At 41.6% G+C, this 23,801-nt stretch overlaps 1 protein-coding gene across 1 annotated transcript in view; it reads left to right on the top strand.

The window, feature by feature from the left end:
• Window positions 1-11,510: 11,510 nt before the first annotated feature.
• LOC145353230 (prostaglandin F2 receptor negative regulator-like) overlaps window positions 11,511-23,801 on the top strand; it is a 67,116-nt gene continuing 54,825 nt past the window's right edge. The window contains exon 1 of the mRNA XM_080203777.1: window positions 11,511-11,809. Within this exon, the coding sequence (XP_080059903.1) occupies window positions 11,770-11,809 (40 nt within the window). The 5' untranslated portion in view covers window positions 11,511-11,769. The remainder of the gene's footprint in view (window positions 11,810-23,801) is intronic.

The raw sequence follows: 23,801 nt of genomic DNA, 5'->3' as shown, positions 1-23,801 counted from the left end.
TTATGATTTAGTTGTTGCAAAGACACAATCTTGAGAATTGACAATCATCCTTCTTCTAGTTCAGCCATTGATGAAATAAAGTGTTAACAGCCATTCACACTGCTGGGATTTTCCACCCTGTTACAGAGCTCCCCTTTGTTCTCCCTGCCCCTCTCCCTGGGCACCAAATTCCCCAACCTTGCTGCAGCGGGAGCGTGGCATGAACAGCCAATAAGATCGTGCCCGCGTGTGTGCCAGAGATATTTGTAATTCTGTCACTAGTATCTAAGAGTTCCCTTTCTCTCCATCCCTAACTGAGAGGGACACAGATTTATCTCAGGAGCCTTCTCCATTGTACCTTTCAGTTGGACTATTTCTTCCAGCCACATCCAGCCCTTTCCTCTACCTTGCATTTTGCAGTGCCTTTTCCTATAAGTTGTGAAAAAACAGACTTGAGATTGATTCACAGTCGACTAGATGTTTGCTAGATGGATGCAGTGCATTTAGTAGGGGTGACAATTAGATGCATCACAAGGATCAAGGTTAGTGGCAACAATGAATATGGATAAATGGTTAAGTGAAGGCTGGGTCCTGTTGGGTATGAGAATGATATGGTGGAGAATGTTTTCACTCCTGACCTGGTTAGGTTATTAAATTGCTTCCTACATCCTATTCAAGATCTGGGCACTCTTTTGGTTCAGGTCAGAAACTCCAAAGTGTTTGATGGAGCCCGCCTGGATCATAAGTTTTGCACCTTGTGTTCGGCTAGGATAAGTATGAGATGTTTCACCTTGGGTATGATTCAAATGACCCCAGTAGGGAGCTTTTATCAAACAAAGTTTATTTAAGAATTAGTTAACATGTATAGAAAGAAAACTGGTAATAACTTTTATCAATTACAAAAGAAAACAAAACAACCATGATAATGTATAACCCTTAACAAAAATATCTAAGATGTTCCAATAAATGAAAAACCCTTCCATAGACAAAGCCTTTTAAACAGATTCAACACAGCAAAGACAAAAGCTCATGTGATACCAGAACCAAGCCCTTTGGTTGGAGTCCTTGTGATACACCAGAACCATGTGAACAGCTTCCCAGAAAACCGGAGAGACTCTAGGCAAGACACTAACTGCAGATTCTTTATTTCAGGAAGGCAAGATGCATTGCTTCCAGCTAACCAGCAGAATTTCCAAAACCAGGGAGAGAGAGACACTTCTTTCCAGCTTGATGTCCCTTCTAAAACTAAACTAAACAGCAGCTCAAAACTGAAAACAAAGAGCTCCTGTCACCTGACCTGCCAACTAGTTTTCCTCCTAACAATGCAGGGTCATAAAACTAATCCCAGGAAGTACCTGAGGCCCCAATTTAAGAAGCAATAAAAGGACTCCTCACAGACAGCTCAGCAACAGTGACATCAGCTGAGGCTGTGAGCTGAGAAAGCACGATTTTTTTAAAAGTCTCTTGAAGTCACAGCACAAAGTTCTTGCTGCTCCTCTCCTCAATTACTGCCAACCATGGCTGGGAAAAAGTCTGCACCTCCACCTCCTCCTGACTGCACCTAACAGTAATCCCAGTGATACCTCATTGTGTCTGGGTATTGCTCTTGGTCTGTGGTGTTCAGTCTGTCATGAAAATGTCCAATTTCCATTTGTACATAGTCCCTTTAAATCCAACTGTGATCATGAGTGTGCACCATGCTTTCTGCGCAGATCAGAGATGGAAACCCGGAACTTAAAACGATCTCTATTCTTTCATGGGATGTGTGTGTTACCAGCAAGGTCAGCATGTGTTGTCCATCTCTAATTGCCCTTGAACTGAATGTGTTTCCAGGCCATTTCAGAGCACGTTTAAGAGTCAACCACATTGCTGTGGATCTGGAGTCACATATAGTCCACACCAGGTAAGGGCAGGAGATTGGCTTCTTTCCAGGACATTAATGAACCAGATTTCTTTATGACAATCGATGATGGTATCATGATTACCATTGCTGAGACTTGTTTTTCAATTCCAGATGTAATCATTGAATTGGAATTTCACCAGCTGCCATGGTGGGTTCTGATCCATGTCTCCAGAGAATTGCCTGGGCCTCTGGATTACTAGTCCAGTGACATTACCACTGCTGCACAGTCTTCTCCCAATTGAATTGTGTCCATGAATTGTGATCTGCTGAGTTGTTTTTTTGCCCATTGAACTCCATTGCCCCTCCCAAATGTCCATCCCCATTTAGAAATTACCTTCAGATTAATTTGGCACATAGTATCTTTCATTAATTTCCCAATTCCACCATACAGAAAACTTCAAATAATCCAGAACTGGAGCCCTCTTTTTCTTGGCATCTCTTTTGCTTTCATAAAATTTCTCCTGAAAGGATTGCATTGAGACTGTGAGCATGATCTCAGTCTCTTGCTAAAGCAAAGGTGGAGAATTTGGCGACAAGCCAAATCTCCGTTCACTGCAGTGGGATGGGAAGATCCCACTGACGAGAACAGGCGGAAAATTCCGGCTTGTGCCTTCAGCCACCTTCTCTGATTTATTTTGTCACTAGATGTTCAAGACTTGTAAAGCACTTTGAGATTTTTACATGAAAGATACTACATAAAAATAAATTGTTTGTGTCTGATTTTCCTCACTTCTAGTCTAGGTGGGTTATTTTAGTTTACTGGATAAAAGCAAATTGCTGGAATCTGAAACCAAAAGGGGTTTCATCTGGACTTGAAACGTCAGCTGTTTTCTCTCCTTACAGATGCTGCCAGGCCTACTGAGATTTTCCAGCATTTTTTCCATTTTAGTTTACTGCTGGCTTGTGCTGCATAAGCCACTATGCCAATTTCCCTTTTCCTGCCTGACTTTTATAATAAATTCTACATGTTATACTGATGGTATGTGAAGAACTGACCTAACTAGTCTTAATTATGCTGGCAGATTTCATTGGCTTAGGTTCTGGACTTTTGAGCAACTGTTAATGATCCAGTTATCCTTGGAATTGTTACAAAAGGTCATTGACCTGAAACATTAATTCTGTTTCTCTCTTCACAGATGCTGTTTGATCTGTTAAGTGTTTCCAGCATTTCCTGTTATTTATTTCAAAATTGTAGCATCTGCAGTAGTTTATATTGTTTCCCCCTGCACTTCTGATCTCTGTGTTGTCAAACCAAGGCTTGCAAACAAATTGTCATACACTAATGCACAATACACAAATTATTCTATAATTACAGAGCTGAAATCAACCTATTTTGCCCAAAGTGACTATATCACCAAATTAGGTAACTTTTCCAGCAAGAAGAATACCTGGTCTGACCACTTCCTCATCTCACTTATAATCTACAGTGGCACTTCCCTCAACAGCCAGAATTGAAAAATGTCTACTTCTCCCACGCATTATGTCTCTAATTGCCAACTTCCATCTTTTTCTGCCTCTCTATGCATCATGGCAGATGTGCTTCTGTAGACATATTAAACAGCTGTCAACATCAATCTTTAACACCCTTGTTTCCACCAAATCTATGTCTCTGCTATACCTTTCCCTTACTTTTGTCCTCTGCTGCCAACATCCCCTCAGTTTTCTAGCAGCCAACCTTGCACCTTGACCATTTTGCATTTGTTCCTGACTTCCACATTATGCTTTTCAACCCATTTCGCATAGTCTCGATCTTCTCACCATGCCGTTTTTGGTAATTAAACTGCCTTTTCTGGTTCTCATGAGACGTGGCATTCTTACCTTCTTCCAACTGCACTATCCTTGTCCTCTTGAAAATGTTAGCATCAACCCTCCATGCAAAAACTCGCCATTGCTCACCCAGCCACATTATCTATCATCCCATTTTTAATTTCTCTCATATTATAGTATTGTGCAACATGTTATAACATTGAAGTTATTTATTTACCAAACTTACATAATTTCATAATTATTCCAAAGTTATGCTGGCTGGAAGATGAGAGGAGTATACTGGTCTTTATATCATTGCTTATACCACATCATTCTGTATTGATGGAAGTGAGCACTATAAAAAAGAGTGATTGTGTCTTTGTCTGGTGTGACTTGGCTTTGAGCAAACTTCAGACAAAATGCATTGTAAATAGATCTTCAGTGACCAATACTATATATGGGTGAGAAGCAATTGCTCCATTCACTTTCTTCAGTCCTTTGGGAATTGAATGTGAATTTGAACAGAACTTTCTGTATGTAGGTGCTTATGACATCCAATTTCTTGATGGCGATAAACCAGCCGATAAAAGTAGATCTAACACCTATAGTTACACGTTTTGAATGAAATTTCCAATGATAACTGTATTGCTAAGTGTAAAGGAATTATGTTTGAGGATCTAATTCTGAAATTTTCTGACACTAATTATCTACAAGAAGCTGAAGATTTGTAGAAACCTGTTCTGTGAGAAATAAGATGGCATGGTAAGAGCCTTGAATAATAACTTGGAAGGTCCATGAATTAATAATGTGAATGTTGAAATGCGGTGTTTTTTTCTTTATTAATCCTGTTGAATATTACATTGTGATTACAGCTGAAAATTAGTGAACAGATCAATCGTTAACATATTGTAAAACTGAATGGAGCAATTGTTTTATTTAAAGGCATACGCTTCTTGACACTGAGGATACCAGTTGTTGCCATTGACTGCACAGCTTTCCTACTGTTTGAATATTAAACAGAATTATCAACATTGGACTGATTGTTGGCAATGTTAGTATCAGAGCTCAGTTTGCACCAAAGTATAAGCATTGTTAAAAATGAAAAGCTGTATGTATCACACATGCTGCAAGGTTGACCAAGTAATATTAATATAGGTGATTGTTTCCTCATGCATGTACTTTTCCTTAATAGAAGAAAAGAGATACATTCACTTATTCTGCTCATTTTATCATCTTTTTCTCTCCTCACCGCATACCTGAATGCAACTTTGCGTGTGTCGTTTTGTGAATAGTAAAATCCTTTGTAAAGTGATTTAGTAAAACTACAGCCTATGGTTGTTTTATTTCATAGATATTTTAACAACTCTCAATCACCCTTGCATATATTGTAAAGGCCACATACATTCCACAATGGACACGTTCCACATTAAGACAGTAAGAGCCTTGTTTTCATTTTCTTCTACAAGTTGTTATCTTCTTACAGGCCTTCTCAGTTTGCGCATCTCCTGACTGTTTGACAAAGTGATAATAGAAGTGAACTTAACCCTCCAACTTGATGCATTTGATTTTCAAAAACAATTTGATCAAGGTCTAGATGAAAGACTGCAGGCTTAAACAATGAGGAACTCAAATTAAAAGCTGAGGGTAATTTAGAAAATGGTGAAAAGTTGGGAAGAGCAAGTATTTTTTTACATGCAGATGCCTCGTCCTCCCCTTAGCATGTTTCCTCCTCCTTGGGATGAATTCCTGTTGTGCCTCCTGAATAACTCTCAAAAACTCCTGCCATTGCTGTTCTACTGTCTTCCCTGCTAGGCTCCCTTTCCAATCGACTCTGGCCAACTCCTCCCTCATGTCTTTGTAGTTATCTTTATTTAATTGTAATACATTACATCTGACTCTAGCTTCTCCCTCTCAAACTGCAGGGTAAATTTTATCATATTATGGTCACTAAGGGTTCATTCATCTTAAGTTCCTAATCAAGTCTGCTTCATTACACATCACCAAATCCACAATTGCCTGTTCCCTAGCAGGCTGTGTCACAAGCTGCTCCATCTCTTAGACAATCCACAAATTCCTTTTCTTGGGATCTATTACCTACCTGATGTTCCCAATCCACCTGCATACTGAAGTCCCGCATGATTATTGTAGTATTGCCTTTTTAGCAAGCCTTTTCTATCTCCTGATTTATTTTCTGCCCCACATCCTGACTACTGCTAGGGGGCCTGTACATAACTCCCATCAGGGCCTTTTTACCTTTGCGATTCCTCAACTCTACCCACAGAGATTCTATGCCTTCTGATCCTGTACCACTGCTTGCTATCGATTTAACTTCATTCCTTACTAATAATGCAATCCCATCCCCTTTGCCTATCTGTCTATCTTTTCAATAGGACACATATTAGATATTTAGATCCCAGTCCTGATCCTTTTGCAGCCACATCTTTGTGATGCCCACAATATTGTACCAGCCAATTTCAATGTGCGCAACAGGTTCAAGTACCTTGTTCCGTGTACTGCATGCATTTAGATTCAACATCCTCCTATACTGACCACCTCCCTTCTCATACTTGTCATCTTTTTTGCTCTGCCTGCAGTTAGATTCCTGCCACCTTCTATTACATGATCTGGAAATTTTACTAACTCTTCCTGAGCCCTCAGCTCCAATAACCTGAACTTCTACCCTCTCTTTTAACTTTGATTCTCTAATTCTCCATACAACTGAACCCTCTCCCCAACTATTTAGTTTAAAGTTATATCTACAGTCCTAGTTATACAATTTGCCAGGACTCTGGTCTCAGCACGATTCAGATGAAGAATAGGTCCCCTCTTCCCCAATACTGGTACCAATGTCCCATGAATTCAAACCCATTCTTCCCACACCAATCTTTGAGCCAAGCATTTATCTCCTTAATCTTATCAATCCTGTGCCAGTTAGCTCGTGGCTCAGGTAGTAATCCAGAGATAATTACCTTTTTGGTTCTGCTTTTTAATTTCGCTCCTAGCTGTTCAAACTCACTTAGTAGAACCTTTGTTCCTGTTCTACCTATGTCACTGGTACCAATATGGACCATACCAACTAGGTCTATACCCTCCCATTCCAAGTTCCTCTGCACCCAGACAAGATATCCCGAACCCAAGCACCAGGTAGGCAACACAACATTTGGGAGTTTCAATCCTGGTCAAAGAGAACAGTACCAATGCTCCAAGCAATACTATCCCCAATTACAACTACATTTTTTTTTACTCCCCCCACTTGAATGGATCCCTGTACCACAGTGCCATGGTCAGTTTGCTCATCTTCCCTGCAGTACCCGTTCTGTCCACATAGGGAGCAAGAATCTCGAACCTTGGACAAGCTCAGGGACTGAGGCTCCTGCAACCCTACTTCCTGGATCCCTCTACCTGCCTCACTCATAGCCACACCCTCCTGTCCCTGTCCAAATTCAAGGTATTTAATCTAAGGGATGTAACTGTCTCCTGGAACACAGTGTCCAGATAACTTTCCCCCCTCCCTGATATGTAGCAGCATCCGAATCCAGCTCATTCATTCTGAGCTGGAGTTCCTCAGGCAACCAACACTTAATATAGACATGCTCACTGGGAACCACAATGTGGTCCACCAGCTCCCACATCGTGCATGAACAACACATCACCCTACCCTCCATCTCTAATTTATTTAATTAGTTTTTAATTTGGGCTTAAATGTTTTTGTATTTAAATTTTTAAAAAATTATATGTCTCCTTATTACCTCAGTCTCAACTCAATGTCTAACCAATAATTTAAATGTGGTTTCAAAGTTAGTACAGCTACCTGTTAGCCAATCAAATCATAGCCTTCCTGTGATGTCATTTTTTAAAGTTTTCTTTCAGTCCGAACTCACTGTCAGTTTCAGAGAATCAAGAGTAACATTTACTTACCAATCGGCACTCTCCCTAGTAGCCTCTACTGCCTGTTTCGCCTAACTCCCTGTTTTCGCCTAACTCCAAAAGCACTCCTCAGAGTCAGGCAGCACTCACCATGCAGTCGGAGCAGCACTCTGAGGCCTCTGTTTTTATAGGCACAACTTACAAAGCCCTGGAACTGTGTTTAACTAGTTGTACAAACAACCAGCGAAGTTCAGTTGAGAGCTGACTCAGCTGATTCCTGTTGCTGGAATGCACTAAAGTGCAGCTTTTAACTTCCCAAATAAGAACTAAATTAGTTTACCTTGAAAGCAAGTTTAATGACTACTTACCTCCTTATAACTTACCACTTGAATCCCTGTTTTCATCCAACTCCAAAGCACTCCTCATAGTCAGGCAGCACTCACCGTGCAGTTTCTTTGCATGCTGTTTTATGATCTTACCTTTCTAACTGTTTTTGGTTTGATTTGATTTATTATTGCCACATGTATTGGTATACAGTGAAAAGTATTGTTTTTTGCACACTATTCAGACAAAGCATACCATTCATAGAGAACATGGGGAAAAGGAAAGGAGAGGGTGTAGAATTTAGTGTTACAGTCATATCTGGGATGTAGCGAAAGATCAGCTTAATAGAGGTGGGTTCGTTCAAAAGTCTGATGGCCGCAGGGAAGAAACTGTTCTTGAGTTGATTGGTACGTGATCTCAGACTTCTGTATCTTTTTCCTGACGCAAGGAGGTGAAAAAGTGTGTGTCTGGGTGCATGGGGTCCTTGATTATGCTGGCTGCTTTTCCGAGGCAGCAGGAAATGTAGACAAAGTCAATGGATGGAAGGCTTGTTTGCATGATGGACTGGGCTACATTCACAACTCTTTGTAGTTTCTTGTGGCCTTAGTCAGAGCAGAAGCCACACCAAGCTGTGATACATCTATGATACATACTTCCTACGGTGCATTTGTGAAAATTGGTGAGAACTGTGGTGGTAGGGGAATTTCACAATTAACTTCATTGCACTGTTACTGTAAGCTTTACTTGTGACTAGTAAATAAACTTTACCTTACATGCCGAATTTCCTTAGCCTGCTGAGAAAGTTGCATTGGTGGGCTTTCTTAACTATAGCATCAGCGTGGAGAGACCAGGACAGGTTGTTGGTGGTCTGGACACCAAGTAACTTGAAGCTCTTAAGTCAAACTTTTAAGTGAAATGGACTCCAAGTTTGTTTAAATTGCACTTACCCCATTTTCTACAATTAAACCTTTAATTCCTAAAACTGAAAGTTACAGACCAAAACACATGAACCATGAACTAGATATTTGCAACATAATAGAAATGAAGTTCTATGAAGACAAATGTAAAGCACTGTACATTGGAAGAAAACAAACTGAAAAATTTCAGTATTCGATTGGGGTAGGATTAGTTGAAATACCTAAGGAGAAGGTAAGAGGTCCAGGACTTTTAGTAAACTTGATTATGCATGTCCAATCACTGTGTGTTAGCAATCAAGAAAACAAGTAGAATGCTGCATTGTACATGCAACGCAGTAGAATACAAGTTAGAAGAAGCTATGCTTAACTGTACAATACTCTGGTCAGGCATGCTTTGTGGAATGTGTCCAAGCCTCACCATTAAACATAAAGTAGAAAATACAACACTGGTGATAGTTTAGAATAGAGAGATAAAACTGATTCCTTAAAGGCAATTTCAAGATAATCCATCCAGCAGAAAACTGGGATTGGGTTGACAGCCTGTTTTACAACATGCCTGACTTTATACTCCAGTGAAGCCAATGGTGCAAAATCAATAGTTATTCTCTATTGGATTAAAATTAACATTCCCCCCCACAATCATGTCAGATGTCTGAACTTTGGGGAAAGACAATATCCACTTTTCAGCTTTGAAAGACGTAGATGAAAAATTACCTTCTGGAGGTTTATAATTTTGTAAAAGGTATACGAGGTAAATAGAAAATATAACCTAAACTGTGGCAGTGAGGGAACTAGGTTCATGTTCATTAAAGTCAAATTCAGTATTCATGCTAAGTGCTTTGTGTTTAGACGAGAATTAAATAACACCGTGTGTGGATTTTTGGATAGAGTTGTGAACACAGAAAATTTGCAATTGTTTAGGAACAGTGATGCTGTGATAGAGAAGCTGTCACATTTGTCTGGGATGGCTGAACTTAAGATGGATTGAATGGTAGACCTCAAATATGTTTAAGGTATAGAATCCATGATGTGAAGAAGGAGGCCATTCAGCCTATTGAGCCTTCACTGACAACAATCCCATCCAGGCCCAATTCCTGTAACCTCACATATTTACCTGCTCGCCCCCCTGACACTAAGGGGCAATTTAGCATGGCCAATTCACCTAACCCACACATCTGTGGACTGTGGGAGGAAACCAGAGCACCTAGAGGAAACCAACACAGACATGGGGAGAACGTGCAAATACCACACAGACAATGATCCAGGACCAGAATTGAACCTGGGTCCCTGGCGGTGTGGGGCAGTAGTTTTTAAGTTTATTTATTAGTGTTACAAGTAGGCCTATGTCAATAAAGTGACTGTGAAAATCCCCTAGTGCTAAACACTGTGCTGCCCGCATACGTTATCATGATATGAAAAAATTCAAAACTGATATCAGGCAAATAGCTTGGCCAAATTTCAGCAATGTTATCTGTACAGGCTTCCATAACCTGCTCAGCAAAATGATCTACTCAACAATTTCCCAGTATCCAACGTTGCTCACTGTCTCCACTCAATGATAAAACATACATTTTACACCAGTACTGCAATTTAAGAAAGCGCGCATTTATACAACACCATTTCCTGTGTCCCAAAGAGCTTTGCAGCCAAGGAAGTGATTTGAAATGTGGTAGTCAATGAAATGAGCTTTGTTTATCTTTTTTTTGTTTACTTTATTCCAATCCAATCAAGTCAAAGTAAAGCCAATTCAGAGTCCCGACAAGTTGGGACATTCCCGATCCGTGTTATTTGAAGGACAAAGGTTATGCAGGACATAGGGAGTGACCCTCCTGCTGTTCTCCAAATAGCACCATGCTATCTTTTATGTTCATCTGAGGGTGCAGATAAGAGTCTCCATCTGAAACACCACACCTCTGCCAATACAGCACTCCTTCAGTGTTCCAGTGAAGTATCAATTTAAAATGTGTGCTAAAATCTGTTGATTCAGATTCAATTCACACTACTCAGGGTTGCCTGAGTAGTGTGAATTGATCACAAAGGCAGAATGATGTTCTTTTAAGGAAAAGAAAGAAAATGTATTTATTAGTATCACAAATAGGCTTACATTAACACTGCAATGAAGTTACTGTGAAAATCCCCAGGTTGCCACACTCCGGCACATGTTTGGGTACACTGAAGGAGAATTTAATATGGCCAATGCACCTAACCAGCACGTTCAGACTGAGGGAGGAAACTGAAGCACCCAGAGGAAACCCATGCAGACACAGGGAGAATGTGCAAACTCCACATAGATAGTGACCCAAACTGGGAACCAAACGTGGGTCCCTGGTGCTGTGAGGCAACAGTGCTAACCACTGTGCCACAGTCCTGTCCCAAGTGTTTTTTTAATTCCTATGAATTGGCTTTATGTTGCATGAATTCATCCACAGCCAAATCATGCCAGTTGACGATTTTGATTCAGATGTTTTTAAACACTGTTTGCAGAAAGTGGGGAATGGTACCCAGAGGTAGTGATACTAGCCCACAGCAACGTTTGTGACAACACGGAATGTGCATAGTGCCAGGGTGCCAATGCTTTCCAAATAGGTGCAACTTGATGAAGAAAGAAGCTGCCTCACAACTGCAGAAAGGAAAATAAAAACCCCCCACGAGGCAGGATTGCGATCATTTGATTTTTTTTGTCGTCAGATGTCTCCGCCTGCAGAGCTGCGCCCTCCCCTTTAACAGAGCCAATTACCTGGGAGAGGGGAAAGTCTTCCTGGGTGTTTCCGCCTGCTTTCTGTAGCAAGGAAACAGAAAGTTGCAAAGTGTCTGACTGCTGAAGCTACTTTGTGCCCCCTGAGTTGGCAAAGTTTTGGTTTGATTCGAAAGTTTGGAGCTTGAGTCTCCTCATGCTGCAGAAAGTGGCACCTGGAGACAGGGAGTGAGCTGCTGGCAAGGCTCCAGTACAGAGAGAGTGAGAGAAGGAGAGGGAAGGAGGTACTTGTTCCCAGTTTGAGGACTGTTTGCCAGGAAGGCAGATCTTTGGAGAGGATGGAGTGCTCGCTGCTGCTGTTACTGCTGCTGACTGGCGGTAAGTTGCGAGGCGCTGGGTCTATGGAGGATCTCGCATGGAAATCTACCGAGGCTGGGCTGACCCAGGAGACAGTGCCCCTTCCCCGGGACTGGCCCGGGGGGTGGGGGTGACAGTGCCCCTTCTCTGGGGGGGGGGGGTGACAGTGCCCCTTCTCTGGGGGGGGGGGGTGACAGTGCCCCTTCCCCGCGACTGGCCCGGGGGGTGGGGTGGGGGAGACAGTGCCCCTTCTCCGGGACTGGCCCGGGGGGTGGGGTGGGGGAGACAGTGCCCCTTCTCCGGGGGGTGGGGGAGACAGTGCCCCTTCTCTGGAGGGTGGGGGAGACAGTGCCCCTTCCCCGGGACTGGCCCGGGGGGTGGGGTGGGGGAGACAGTGTCCCTTCTCTGGGGGCGGGGGGGGTGACAGTGTCCCTTCTCCGGGACTGGCCCGGGGGTTGGGGGTGACAGTGCCCCTTCCCCGGGGGGGTGGGGGAGACAGTGCCCCTTCCCCGGGACTGGCCCGGGGGGTGGGGTGGGGGAGACAGTGCCCCTTCTCTGGGGGCGGGGGGGGTGACAGTGCCCCTTCCCCGGGGGGGTGGGGGAGACAGTGCCCCTTCTCCGGGACTGGCCCGGGGGGGGGGGGGGGGGAGACGGTGCCCTCAGCCTCCCGGGGACAGAGGGACTGACCCGGGGACACTCTGCCCTCTGCCTCCCGGGGAGACTGGCCTCGGTAGCGGGGCAGTGAGCAGGAAGGGGAACTGCTTCTGATTCCCAGGCCAGTGCTAACTGAGTGGGGATCAGAGTGGGTACATTTCACTGAATACAAACCCCACTGAAACTCTCAGCAGCAGTTTGTCCTGTTGAAATGGTGCTTTAGTCCCACTTGACTTTGAAAAAGTGGAAGAATTGGACTTTATTTCACAGTAAATTTCCAATCAGTCAGGGTGAGTGTTTGCTGAGACTCGGACTGATCTCCGAGGACGGGAATGAATATCCAATGAGTTTTTCAGACTCGCATTTCTTGGAACTGATACTGTGGGTTTGTGTCTCCAGGCCCAATAACCTTGCTTTGGAGATGATTTTATAACTTGTCTTTTTGTAAATTGGGGGGAGGGGAGGGAACATTTAAATTCAGCAGGGTTGGTAAGAGCTAACGTGTGATTAATTTAACCCGAAGCATGGTGTCAGTCCACAAAGCACCATGTCGTTAATCGCCCTCTTCTGCCCTCTGTGATTCCCAGATTAAATGTTCAGAGTTTTTGAAACCTTCCATGCCAACATTTACATAGAAAACGAGCCTGGCAGCGATTGAATATGGTACTTAATTACTGTGCAGATTCCGAGTACATTCACACGCTTTGCTTGAGTATTGGTTGACTCTAAGGTACAATGGGACTGCTCAAATGTATTTAGTTCTGAATCTCATTAAGGCGGGAAGGCAGGGAAGACCCCAGGGCATAATAGCCTCTCTTGACCTTCACCTCTAGCTGTGCTGCCTCACAGCGTCAGAGACCCCGGTTCGATTCCCGGCACGGGTCACTGTCTGTGCGGAGTCTGTATGTTCTCCTCGTATCTGCATGGGTTTCCTCTGTGTACTCCGGTTTTCTCCCATACTCCAAAAGACAGGCTGGCTAAGTGCATTGGCCACGCTAAATCCTTCCTCAGTGTACCTGAACAGGCGCTGGAGTGTGGCGACTGGGGGATTTTCACAATAACTTCATGGCGGTGTTAATGTGATGAGTAAATAAAACTTTAAAACTTTTACATTTTATTCCTCTTTCCTTTTCTCTGACTTGCTCGCAAGTGTTCTTTACCTGTGCTGATTGCTATCAGGGCCCTATCATTATAAGTTGTATTTCAGAACTACATAATTGATTAAATATATAATGTTCAGTATCAGCAATCTGATGCTTTGGTCTGGTCAGACTGTAATAAGCACATTCCTGGGGGAGAAAGTGCCAATTGTCACTCCAGATTGGCAATTGCAGTCTTGTTTCTGTTTTTGTAAGTACGGTGAGTTTAAAAGATTTCCTTTTACAGGGTAATGTCATCCTGGACTTTGAGCTCTGTATTTAGGAGGAGACTAAACACAGTCTTGGTGATTAATCTTTTGTAAACTTTGAGATCATTCTGTTTCACTTTGGCATTTTTAATACTTGCAATCAGCTAAACTGGATCACAGTAAACACGAAGTCTGGTAACTGACAAGTTATTATCCACACAATTGTTACAGTAGAAAATAAACTGACCAAAATGGAAAAACTTTTGCCAGTTACTTTTTGACCACGGTTTTAGACTACGTTGTTGCCATGGTGATGGCCTAAAAAGTTTTCCAAACGTTTGCAGCCACACCTTTTACTGTGAGCAATTTGCCTGGTGATCACGGGCGGTATTGTATTTCCGATTGTACTTGTCTGGTTTTTTTTGCTAGTTTTCTCCCCTCTTTATTGAAGTATGATTTCACTTGTATCAGTCACACCCCATTACTTTGTCTGTGTACTCATTGTTAATTTGTAACTCTACACAGCAGTAACAACTCTTATTTTTATAGTTTAACTTTGCAAAGAGACATCCAAGGCCCTTCACAGTAAACCAAGATTGACATTAAGCAAAAATAAAAGTTTGGAGGGGGTGACTGAACAGGCAGGTGGGTTTGGAGGCGAGTGTGGTGGAGGGAATTTGAGAGCTTGGGGCTAAAAGCACAGCTGTCAATGGTAGGGTGAAGAGAGCGGAGCATGTAGAGGATGCCACGGTTGGAGGAATACAGAGTTCTTGGAGGATTGTAGGGTTGGGTGTAGTGACAATGAGAGATAGCAAGTCAGTGAAGGGATTCAAGCAGGTGAAAATGTTTAAATTTGAGGTGTTGAAAAACTGGGAGCCAGTATAATTGAACGAAGGGGTGTTGGACAAGTGGGATTTAGTTCTGTCATATATGGGCAGCAGAGGTTTAGATGCACTGTAGATTATGAAGGGTGAAAGACGGGAGGATGCCCAGGAGAACGTTGCGAGAGCCAACTCTGGAGGTGACAGAGACATGGATGAGGATTCTGGCACAGATCCATTGGAGCAGTGGCGAAGATGGGTGATGTTTCACGGGTGGACTTAGATAGCTCTTGTGATGGAGAAGATTAAGCTTTATGAGTACAACGCTGATTCAGATAGGACAGTGAGGTCGCCGTGCAATCTGACCCTGATGAGGTGGCTGGAGAAATGGTGTTGAACGTTTAGAGGCTATGATCAGGGATCAAAGGCAATGAATTTGTCTTCCCCCCCCCCCCCCCCCCATTTAATTGAAGGACATTGCAACTTGTCTAGGACTGGATGTTGGATTTGCAGTCCAATAATGGAAAAACAATGAAGGCAGTCAGGGGAATTTGACCAAGAAATTGATGGTATTTGTTGAAGTAAAACTGGAATGTTGTGAAAGCCTGAAGTTGATTTGGAATTGGAAGATATTACTGTGGTTATGCCAGGAGTGAGCTGGTATTTGGAGTTTTTACATGAACCATTAATTTGGCAATGGACAAGAAGTGCAGAGAGTGTGAAGAAATAATGGTCCACCAGTTTGAATGTCACAGTATCATTTGTTACAGTTAATATGTTATTGGCTACATGCAGCTACCCTTCTCTCATAAGGATTTACTTTAGCGGGCTTCTACTTTCTGTTTTTGATTTACTCTGTCATGCTGCTTTGGCTCCATTAGGCGTGGAACTTGCGGACTAGTGTCAGTGGCAAAATAATGAATAAAACCTGTTGGAACGTTGAAGAGTAGGAAAGTAAAAGTTTAAAAATAAATCAATTGTCAGTGAGCTGTAAGAGGTTGTCCTGTTCTTTTTGGAAGCTTAGCAAAGCTTTCACTTAGGATGCTGGCAGGAAAATGTTAGACAAAATACCTGTTCCCTTAGTGCTTCTCCCTAAGTTTGAGTGTTTAAACAAACAAAGAGAATTGATCAGTTTTTCCTTTTATGTTTAAGAAAAATCCCCATCCAGAATTATCCCTTTGGCTCTGCAGTTGTCCATGAGCCAGTTGCTCAGTGCACTTAGTTTTTCTTTCTTTTTCTTGTGCTGTCCCTGTTTATTAGGAAATATGCAGCTTCTGAATGACACATTACCTCAGTGATGTAGCTCAGTTCAAGAAAGCAATGGAATAGTTCCCTCCTTGTTGCATTGCTGTGTTTCGATGACCTCTGCCAAAAATTGGACACCTTTCAGATGAAGAACAAATTGAATGAACCCATTTTTCCTTTTATATATAAAAAAGCAAAATTATCTGGATTCCTAACATACCAGACTCCAATCTAGTAGCTCAGAATTGCATTCAAGAGAAATTAACTCTCCAAGTGTGAAATCAAAAAAAGTACTGATTTTTAAAGGAGGGTGTGTGGCAAGACAGACAGAAACATGGCCAGTACAGTACTGGGCTTCTTTCTGCTCTGCTTCTCATAAAGCCAATGAATGAGGGTGGTCAGATGGTTCATCTTAGTTCATTCATGAGAACAACAGTGAAGTCCCAGCCCCAATTGCAGAATCCAGCTGGTTACTTTCTATATTTTCCCTTTTCATGCAGTTTTATTATACAATATATCTTATACATCTAGAATAATGGAATTGTCTCAGTGAAGAGAGATTAAGTAAGTTGCCACCAAATTCCCTGTAAATAAGGAGAGATAATCTTGTTGAATCTTAAAATTCTTAAGGGTTTCATGGGTTTGTGCTGGGAGGGTATTTCTCTGGATGGGGAGTCTAAAAAATTTTTAATTTAAAAGAATTATTTCATGGGATGTGGCATCACTGACAATGCCAGCACTTCTCGCCCATCCCTGATTGTCTTTTGAGGTCAGTTGAGTCGACCATATTGCTGTGGGTCTGGAGTCCCATCTCGGCCAAATCAGGTAAGGATGGTACATTTCTTTCCTTGAGCCAAGTGGGTTACATGGCCCCTGCTACCGAGACTAGCTTTCAATTCCAGATGTTATGATGAATTAGAATTGAAATTAAATTACACCAACTGCTGTGGTGGCGATTTGAGTCTCTGTCCCCAGATCATTGGTCTGGGTGCCTCAAATCCTCATCTAATCTGGACCTACACTACCATATTGCGCATGTGCACCCCCCCCCCATCTCGAGGTTGGTGTCTCGGAATAAGAATTGGTCATTTAAGATTGTGGTGAGAAATTTCTTCATTCTGAGGATGATGAGCCTTTAAAATCTACCCGAGAGGTCTGTGCATGCTCAGTTGTTGCTCAAATTCAAAGATGAATAATTATTTTGGAAATCAAGGGATTTGGGGATGGCGTGAGAAGGAATTGGAAATGGAAGATCAGTTTTGATTGTGTGAATCACAGAGCAGACTCCAGGCCAAATGGCCTAGTTCTTATGCCTTTGTGTACAACCCTCTACTACATCAGCGGTCTTCCGGTTCTGGCCTGTTGCATATCCCCATTTTCATCTTTCCAGCATTGCTGCGTATGTCTCTTAGTACCTTGGCTCTTGATCCTTAAAAAGAGAAATGGTAAAAAGATTTGAGACACTTGCAACCTACAAGCTTTTTATCATCTGCCCTAATATCACATTTTGTTTGATAGCATTCCTGTGAAAAACCTGGGAATGTTTGCTTATGTTAAATGTTCTATATAAAAGGAAGTTGCTTTTAAAGAAAAATGCCTTTTATTAGGTCTATTTGACAACCATATGTTGAATTGTTGAGTTTCTGTGGAGTGAATGAGTGGACATTATTACTGTCAAGTATTAATGGTGGTCTGCTTGATGAATCTGGAATGAAACACACAATAACTGGAAAGGTTACAGATGGTCTAAGTTTGAAGAATAATGATAAAGAGAAGGCTGCTTCTACCTGCAACTTGGCAATTCTGATTTGACATTTAAAATGCTTTATTGATGTGTACATGCACAGGCATGACAAAGTATAAGTCAGTTGCAGGCAAATAGTTGATAGAGTGTCACATGTAGGACTGTACAGCTTATAAAAGTATATAAATGGCATAACATCGGATTAAGGCACCTGATCAAAATTCTAAAACATGTAAACACCATGCCAAGTCTTTTCCCATTTGTGATATTAACCGGATCCCTCACTTGAACTCCATATTGTAAAATGCTCTCATACTCTGATCACATTCATGTAATGATTATCAATTGCAAGAATAAACTTGATTCTTCGATCTGGTAAAATGTGCATTAGATAAAGTAAAATATGTCCTGCACAGCCCAAAACTATGTAGTTGCAGAAGATGGGCATTTTGATCGTAGATCTAAGCAAAGCATGTAGACAGGGCCATTTCACCAAGGCTGGACGGTCTTGCTGGCAGACAAGACTGGAAAATACTGCTCATCATCTACTGGAATTTGATACTTTACAATGTCACTTACAGAAATTAGAATGGATTGTAAATGGACACAATGTGATCTCTGATTTCCCTGGGGATTATTTGGCTCGTTTAGTAACACTTTTGTCTGACTCAAGAAGTTGTGGTTTCAAGTTCTGTTCAGGGAATTGAGCACATCAGCTCAGCTGATACTTTGATGCAATGGTTTGAGTTGTTGTTCAGTGGATTGGATGTTAAATTGAGGCCCTGTTTGTTCATGTGGATGTAAGGTATTCAATGGCACGATCTAGAAAGAGTTGAAAATTCTCTCAGTATCTTTACAAATGTTCTTCCTTGAACAAAGGATAGATTAACTTGTTTGTCCCATTTTCTGTTGATGGGACTTGGTTGTGTAAACATTGATCATGCTTCAAAGAATTTAATTAGATTTGAAACGTTTTGTGGTATCTTGGCTTTGTGATTAGGTGTTTAGAAGAACAAATCCTTTATTAGTTAATAATATATATTCTGACAGCAGCACTGTCCAAAGCCACTACCTAAAATATTCCAGTGCAACTTCTTAATTTGTTTGGTTACTTCACCTGATATGGAAGAACAGAAACCATCCCCAACATCAATCCATCTCATGTGCTGTTTCTGTGAAATGGGTCTAACTATTTATTAAAGCATATCTAATGTCAAATACCAAATAGAACTATAAATAAATGCTGAATAAAATAAAATCCAATGTGATAACAACTTCTATATTCATTCATTTTACCAGTCCTTCCTCCTGAGTGCACAGAATGAAGGCTGATTTTTGAGGACCCCGGGACCGGGGATCCAAAATTGGCGGGGGTTAAAAGTAGCTTCACTTACTGGTGTGCCAGTTCTCGCCCTACTGACAATGACAGACAAAGCTTGTTAAGAGCCATGAAACTGAGGAGTCCAATGAGGATTTTCTAGTTGATCATCAGGTTCCTACAGTGGAGTGGAAGTTGATTTAGGTGCCTGGAGGCTGCATGTCTGTGGCAAGCTGGGGGATGCAGTCAACACTCTAGGCAGGCCCAAGAGGCCCTCCCTGTCTGCCTTGTTCTGTACCAGTTACATGGTAGCTACTCTGTAGAGGTCCCCATCCCTCCCAACCCCCTATCCTCAGTGGCCTGGTTAAGATGGAAAGAGTGTTCCAAAATGAAAGCACCCTCTCCCTCTCCCCCTCATTTCCACTGCAGTCTGCCAGGATGGCGAGCCTTCGACCTTCTGGCCATTAAATGGCTGCCCTGGGGGAAATACCGCTCAATTACTGCTTCTCACAGTGCAGGTTCCTGACCCACAATTTGCTGATGGAATTCAAAAGTCCACAAGAAAACTGTCTTATGCCGTTTTACTATTTCATGTTTGCTGTCTTGCTGTCTTAAAGTAAAGTTGAAGTTTGTTTATTAGTCACAAGGAAAGCTTAAGTTAACACTGCAATGAAGGTACTGTTAAATTCCTAGAGCCTCTGTGTACCTTGGCAGTGCTATTCCTGGTCTTGTTTTTGGCTTTGGTTTGGCTTTTCCTTCTGGGCTTTTTATGCTGATTTTTCCATTGCCCATTCTCCATCGACAAAATTATTCCACCATTTGATCCAGTGTACTTGGTTCAAAGTCTTTTTTTCATTCTTCTTTTAAATAAAGCCTCTTTATGTGTCAGTAGATGGTCTCTCAGTGATTATCTGGGTGTTGGGGAAGTGGGCATGTAGGAGTAGATCTTTCAGGCTGTCAATTCTGCCATTGAATTAGAAATTCCCTCCCTAAACCTCTCCCGTTTCTTCCTTTAAGGCCCTAGTTTAAAAAAAAACCTCTTTGACCAACCCATGGCCATCTTCCGTATAGCACTTTGTGTGCCTAATTTTAATTTATAATGCTCCCGTGAAACAACTTAATAAATGTTGTTCTGTTAAAAACACAACAAAAATAAGTTGCTGAATCTTGCCCAAGATTTATCATAAGCCTCTTTGCTTTAATCTAGAACTCATTAGCTTTGGATGATCTACCTTTCACCTTCAAGTGTTACCTAATTTCTACCTGAATATCCCTTCCTGCTGCATCCTCCATTGCTCCATGAATGCTTTATCCTATAATCTCTTCCAAAACTGTGTGCTATATTTCTTCCTAAATCACTGAAATTTACCTCTTTTTACCAATGGTATGTTCTGGTTTCTTTCCATAATTACTTTAAACCAAATGGTGTTATGGTCATTGATAGCTAAATGCTGTCTGACTGTAACAGTCTTCATTTGTTCTACATTTCTGAGAACCAGTGGACTGCAAGTACATTGAGCAATAGAGTGCTATGGACCTATCAAGAATTCTTCTCCATCCCTACCCTTAGCAACATGTTTTTCTCTGTCTGTATCAGGGTAATTACTGTCTCCTAGTCTTATTTTTTGTTACGTGCTGACAAATCTACTAATCCATCTCCTCACTGTTTAGAGCTCTGTAAGAAATTGTGTTTGGTCTCTCTCTGTGGTGTTGCCCTTGATCACTTTCCATGCTGTTGTCCATTGTTGTCCATGTTGCTACTGTTAAACAGGTGTGTGCCTGTTGGGCCAATCCAGTTCCAAAGTTGATTCCCTTTTCTAACCTCCTCCATTGCTTACTGCCCATGACCTCCCAGTCTCCCTTGCTGGCTTGTCTCTCCTAGTAAACTGGGAGGGGAGGAATGTGACTTTCTCTCCCAAATGTTACGGGGTATGTCTAGTTGACTTTCCTTGTTGTGCAACCTTCTACTGAAGCGTACAACCTTTGTACCGTTAGTGTTATTTATTCACCCTGCATGGCATGTGACAGCACCCACAATCTGCAGACTCTGAGCTCATGACTGTGTTAATGTTGGTTCCATGTCATGAACAAGTACACCATACCAAGACAGGATTGACTCAAAGCACAGGATGAGTTTACTTTTTAATTCATTTCTTTACAAAGCTTTGACTGTTCAGACAAAGATGGGCGAATATAAGGGATTTTATCTAAAATGGTCATATCAGGAATGTCTAGCATTGCTGGTGCCCAGGCCTTTGAAGTTTGAATGTAGTTGGGAAAGATCCTGAAAAGCCAAAGAAATTCTGTTTAGTACATGGGTATTGAATTTAAAAGCAAGGATTATTTTGAATTTATATAGAACATTGGTGAAACCACACAGAATATTTTGTGCAATTCTGGGCAGCCTTTTTGGGATTTTGGGATCATGCAAATACAAAATCATAGAAATATTGCACCAAAATTATGTTTGAAACAAGGTTATGAAAACCTTGAATATTGTTTTTTTTTAATGGGAGTAGAAGGCTTTATAGGTAGGTGTAGCAGTTTTCAGAATTATAGAAGATTTTGAGCAGTAATTGGTAAAAGTAGTGTTTCTGCTAGTTGATAAACTGTTTATTGGGGCTGGGGGGCTTATATTCAGGATTATGGCTATACCATAGATAAATAAAGCTGGGGGAAGTAAAGGTTATAAGATTTTGGATTGTTTAACTGTTTTTGACGTAGCAATTGTAACATCATTTGAAAAGGGAATTGGATAAGTATTTGAAAAACAGAATGTAATACATGGACAAAGAACACAGAAATAGAATTAGAGTGAAGAGCTGGCAAAATGAACTCCTCCCAATGTTTAAATTAATACCATAATTTATACTTAGTCACAATTACTTCTCTTTTGGAATCTATATTGTTTGTTATGAAACAAAACCATCTGTGAACTTGCTGGGAACACTGACCGAGTCTTATTTTTGAATATTAAATTTTTTAGTCTAACTCCTGTTGGACGAGATAGATAAAAAACTTTGATTAGGAATGCACATTGGTTATGGTCACCTTGATTGAAATTGGTGTAGCATCTGCACATTTCTATTTGAAATGGGAAACATGTTCCTATGTAAGCACTTAGTTTGTGGATAATTGGAAATACTGAATCCCAATAAATGTCTGGACTCTTATTCATTATTCTGATTCAGTTGTAAGCGCTGGCAGAACAAACTACATCATTTGTGTGAAGCCATGTCCTTACACTCAGTATCATGAGCCCATGTTAGCTAATGTACTAAGCCCAGGATAGAGATAACAAGCACAAAGCTCTAAGGAACTACTTCACTACCTTCTGCCACCACCATCATGTGACTGTTTCCATTACAAGTGTTCAGCCTCTATCAAAACAAGGAGTGTAATAGATTCCACTATGTGCTATATGGATGAAAATAGTGTGAATAAGTCTCTTTCTTCACTGATTGAACTTCACGGTTACAGTGGAAATAGCCATTTGTACCCACTTCCCAGCGAGCCTTGACCTTCCTTATCTACTGCTAAGTCACAAACACTTAAGGAGCGTTATGCTGTTGGAGAGGCTATTTTTCAGTTGAGGTATTAAATGGAGATGTCAAATGCCCCTCAAGTGGACAGTAAATATTCTATGGTATTACGCAAGGAAGCGTTGAGTAATAAATGGCTTTGTCAGCAATGTGCACGTTCTGTGAATGTGGTAGATGATTAGGAGATGCTATTGAAGGAGCCTTGGAGTTGCTGCAGTGCATTCTTGTAGATCAGTGCTTCCAAAACCTTTTCGCACTGTGACCCCATTTGAGCCAGTATGACCTCGGTATGAGCGAGGTGGGGTACTGCGGAGAGAATGTGCACACAGTCACCCATAGCCAGAATTGAACCTGGATCCCTGGTACAGTGAGGCAGCAGTGCTGACCACCATGCCACTATTGAGCGTTGTTGGAGCCATGCTCATCCAGACAAGTGGAGAAATTCAATCATATTCCTGACTTGTCCTTGTGGATGGTGAATAGGCTTTGGGGAGTCAAGAGATGAGTTCGTCATCACAGAATTCCCAGCCTCTGACCTGCTGTTGGAGTCACAGTGCTTAAATGACGGTTCAGTTCAGTTTCTAGCCTATGGTAAGCCCCAGGATGTTAATGGTGAGTTGGCAGAGCTGCAGTCCACATTTTGAGGCCTTCAGGCAACAAACTTCCTTATAGTCCCTGCATATGTTGGTTTTGTGTCCTGGATTGGGAATGCCAGATAATAATGCTAAGGGAATTGGTACAGAACAGAATTGAAACCTTCATAGGTGACTTATCGAATAAGCAGCACACCCAGAATTTTAGCCCCAGAGAGTTTTCAACCCTAGCCATTTCCTGCCATATTCAGGGTGCTGAATGTCATTGTGTAAGTGACTTATCATTACTGATCAAGTTCTGTCAGACAAATGTTTAATATGGGGGAACAAAATGTTCTCTCTGCCAGCACTGGGATAGTTCAATTCTTAGTAAAGTACACTGTTTGCATTTAATGTCAGGAGAGTTACATTCCCTATGTCTAGTGAGTCAACAGTGGTTGATGATGATACATCCCTGAGCTCAGAAAATTTTAATCCAGCAATTTTAACAAGTATGTCTGTTCCTGACAGTACTGCAACTTCTGTGTAGTGCTGATAATTGTGCTGCTTTCCCCAAGGTGTTGAAGATTGTGGTGACTTGAGAGCATAAGTAAGGTAGTTGAATGCATTGTTTCAAAGTAGGAACTTTATGTAAACAAATAATGAAGTTTAATAATAACTCAGCAGAAGAGTAATAACTCGGAAGACAGGAGCACTAGTGAAACAGGTCTTGTTTAAGTTTACCCTTTTACAGATTGAAAAAGCCCAC

Source organism: Carcharhinus amblyrhynchos, chromosome 15 (genome assembly GCF_965287045.1).
Source record: "Carcharhinus amblyrhynchos chromosome 15, sCarAmb.v2.hapA, whole genome shotgun sequence".
Taxonomy (NCBI): Eukaryota; Metazoa; Chordata; class Chondrichthyes; order Carcharhiniformes; family Carcharhinidae; genus Carcharhinus; species Carcharhinus amblyrhynchos.
The sequence above is the reverse complement of the archived record's forward strand: the minus strand, read 5'-3'. Positions and strand labels throughout refer to the sequence as shown.